General features: G+C 42.0%; 1 protein-coding gene across 1 annotated transcript; it reads right to left on the bottom strand.

The window, feature by feature from the left end:
* Window positions 1–1,593: 1,593 nt before the first annotated feature.
* On the bottom strand, window positions 1,594–3,752 carry LOC121918011 (soluble scavenger receptor cysteine-rich domain-containing protein SSC5D-like; the record flags this gene model as incomplete). Its single annotated transcript, XM_042444127.1, has 2 exons — window positions 1,594–1,875; window positions 3,405–3,752. Coding segments are annotated over 2 exons (630 nt in total), but the record flags the coding sequence as incomplete, so codon positions are not given.
* Between the last annotated feature and the right edge of the window lie 243 nt (window positions 3,753–3,995).

Below are 3,995 nucleotides of genomic sequence, written 5' to 3'. Positions count from 1 at the left end.
CTGTTTCTCAGATCCTAAAGTAAGGGGGGGGAGTCTGTGTTTGAATATTAACGGTGGCTTACTATCATTAATATTTAGTGGTGTAATTCTTCGTTATAGTTCTTCTCAATGTTAGCAATGAGTCATTTCAACAATACTCTTCCCACTATGAAAAAGTATTTGAAAAGCGCACAGTTTTGGAAGACTATTCACAATTCGAGACTTGGTATGTGGAAAAAATGCATGTGGTTGTTTTACAGAGAAAAACAGCATTTTCTGTACAAACCTCCCAGCATTTTTGCACAGGAAACAATATTTTCAGCATGGAAAATAATCTTTCAATGTAATAATATTAATTTCTGTGTAGAAAATGCAGTTTTCTATACAAATCCACCTAGTGCAAATTTCATTCAGAATAAATACCCAATTATAGCATGTGAATTTAAGTATGAGTTTAAGTATAGGCTGATACAGGATTTCGGCCACCCATTTTGATTTAAATTGTAGTTTTGTTTGCAATATTTTATTAAAAGGGCATTTCATTTAAGGGACTGTATTTCATTGAAGGGACAGTAGAAGTATAACAGAAGATGACTGAATGACTAGATCATTTCATTTCCAAGCAGAATGATGGGTTCTGCTATGCTTTGGAAACCTCAAGAAGAAAAACTGAGCAGGAGCAAAAATCTTTACATTTTAACAAAGTCTTTGTGGGGATTTTTCTTTGTAGAGATACTTTGTAGAGATACTTTTTCTGAACAAATATTTCTGAATAGTCATAAACATATATTGCAGAAGAAACACAGTTTTTGAGCAAAAATGGGTTTTCTACTGAGAAGCAGGATGTTTGTAGAGAAAAATCATGTGGATTTTTGTGCAGAAAAAACATTCTTTGGAAGGCTTCTCATGATGCAGATACCTCCTTAGACCTATGCAGAAATCCATCTTATCCAGTAGGGAGAAAACTATACAAATCAACTGTAGCTGCATGTTAAAGCAGGAGACACAGATTTTCATTGCTTCCAGTGGCATGTCACATTTGGACATCTCCTCCCTGGCAGTTTGATTTGGGACCCCCTCACCATGGATAGAAAAAACCCTAGAAGCAAAGTCTCATATTATGCAATGCAGTCATGTCTGTGCACCCATGCGACTGTGCCATCATTGGATAATAAGAGGCATGGCAATGTGTGGCTGCTCAAATATGTCTCTGGAAACCCATCAATACCATGGCCCCACTATATATATTTTGGACTTTCTTCCTCATATTCTCATTTGCTTCTTTCTCACCTAAGCTGTTGCAAACACCATGATGTACAAAGATTTTTTTTTAATCCCTGGTCAGTTGGCATCCCTAATCATTAAAAAAATAAATACAGTCGCTCTCCTAAGGCACGGATCTGAGATGCACACCCTTGAATATACACAGAGAGGCGACCTCCACTATTTGCAGTGGTGCATGCACCCGTGCCACACACACAGGGGCACACTCCATTCAAGCTGATAGGGCTTGAATAAGTGCAAGCTTCCATTTTTGTGGAAGGTCCAGAATGGATCCCCTGCTAAAATGGAGGGCGAACTGTAAGGGCAACTGCACCATAGTTACAAACTCACCTGAGCACACAACACCAGCAGCTTGTCTATGATCACAGTCATGCATTCCCCATGGGCTTGCTGAGCACTGATATAGAGAGGATTCTGTCCCTCTGCAATGGACATCATCCAACCAGATTGGGCCAGTTCCATTTCCAAACTGAGTTCCATTTTGATCAAGTCTTGCAATCCCACAGTCAGTCTGTTGGCATACAACTCCAGCTTCTTCAATACCCCACCTGTCACCACAAATGGTGCCCCACACACCATTATGGAGCAGTTCTACCCTTCCACTGCAGTCAACTATAACACGGGATACATCATGGACCAGCAAGAAAAAAAAAAAAAAAAAAAAAAAAAAAAAAACCCCTGAGTAAATGAAAAGCCAGAAAGTGGGTTATCTTGTGGGAAAAGAGGACTTTCTTCTTATTTACCATTGTCTTGAAGTAACAACAACAACATCTTACCTGCCTGTCCCAGGGATTGAGGTGGAACAACAACAATGAATAGATAAACAACATCAGTTAAAATACATCAGTTTAAAAAAGGGCAAAAAGCTAGTAAAATCTCTTCTGCTGCAGAAATCCTGAGTACTGGTAAATCGAAGAAAGAACTGTCTTGCTGGATCCATTATATCCAGTCTTTTATCTTTTATAAATCTCCTCAATAACTCTTCATAGGGCAGCAAGGTGAGTGTTAGCCAGTAATCTTTATCCTAAATGTCAGGGTCTAAAGTTTATATTTTGGATCTCTATGTGAAAATTTCACCACTGAAGATACCACAGGCTTTCCTTATTCTTGGAATCAATGATTGCTGGATGTTCATCATTCCAAAATCTGTTTTCTCCTAGCTCAGCTCAGCTCCCACCTCTCCTGAAAGCCTTTTACTTACCAGAGAAGCCAGATGCCAGCTGAACACATCTGCTTAATCCCAACCTCTCTGCCATTATATTTTCTAGGAGAAGAACTGGAGAAGACTATTCTGGGTTGCAAATAGAAAGGACAATAGGGCATCTCTTGAAGGCCTCTGACATTCATACACAATGCTATTGCCTCTGCCCACCTGGCTCTCTTTCTGTGTAGCACCTTAGCTCTGAGTGATGTCCTCCAGAATTGTGCTTTTACACTGATCCAGGGACTGAGTCTAAGAAATATGCCTTTGCTCCTTGCTCCTGCTCCTTCTTTCCAAAACAGCCTGTCTGCCTCACTTCCTTTCCACATATGCCACTGTTGTTCGATGCTCTGGGATGCTAGTGGTGCACATCCTGCTTCTACCACACGCTCCCATATTCTCCAATGATTGCTGGGTTCATAGGAATAGCCACAGTTAGGGACACAAGTGCCTTTTCATTTGTACTCCCTGGATTCAGGAATTTGGTCCTGGAAGACAGTGGGAATTTTGGGAGGAATGCTACACATTTGAAGCAGTGGTGTTAGCAGCAGTGTCACCAGCAACCTATGGTCCCTTCCCCACCATACCTGGGACCCCCTTTCAGTGTTGCTTTCTGAGGTTTTCTTCTTAAAGTGAGGCATTGTGGATGAGGTGACCATAGAAGCATGTCTTCCCTCCAAAGAACAAGCAGCCTCTAGGACAGAAGTGTGGATTATGTGACCCTCCAGGAAAGTTGGTCTACAACCCCCAACATCTCTCCCTTTTGTCTGACAGTTCACCAGTCTGACAGTCTGACAGACTGGAGGACCATATCATTCTCAGCCCTGCTCTGGGGTTATATTCCTGTCTTTAAAATCACAGAATAAACTCAACTCCCCTTTTTTAAATAAACATATTCAATTAGCAACCTAAAAGGGGCTGGCATGGTCAACAAACTTACCATGGCACACAACTCCAGCTGCTTCCTCAGAGGTACAGTGCTGTTCTCTCTGTAAGCTTGCTGGGCATTGACTGAGGGCTGATTCTGTCCTTCTGCATCTGATATCACTCATGCCAGTGGAGAGACTTCCAGTCCCAAATTGTGCTTCACGTGTGGCTGACACTGCAGCCCCACAACCCAGCTCTTTGCAGACAACCATGGCTTCCTTGATGCCCCATCCATCATCACAAACTGTTCCCCACAGGCCATAAAGGAGCACCTCCACCCGTCCGCTGCAAGGATGAGGACCTTCCACCAGCCGGATCTTCATGTCGCTTGAGCCTGCAATGTCTGAGCCCATCACTGCACCTAAGGACACAAGAGTTCAGAGGGCAGATGAACAAGTCAGATCAGAAGAATTTCTCCCTCAGGCTAACATTCTGAAAGTGACAACAGGACAGAAATAATGGCGCCATGTAAACATCCTTCCTACATTAGACTTAGATGCTTTTAGACTTAGGTTGTACAACATAGCTTCAGCAAGAACAAATGTTCATGGTCCTTTTGTGGGATTTTTCACGTTAAATGCATCTCTAGGCAAACAAAAGGGAA

Source organism: Sceloporus undulatus, unplaced genomic scaffold (genome assembly GCF_019175285.1).
Source record: "Sceloporus undulatus isolate JIND9_A2432 ecotype Alabama unplaced genomic scaffold, SceUnd_v1.1 scaffold_2976, whole genome shotgun sequence".
Lineage (NCBI taxonomy): Eukaryota > Metazoa > Chordata > Lepidosauria > Squamata > Phrynosomatidae > Sceloporus > Sceloporus undulatus.
Note: the sequence above shows the minus strand (reverse complement) of the source record. Positions and strands in the feature narration are given on the sequence as shown.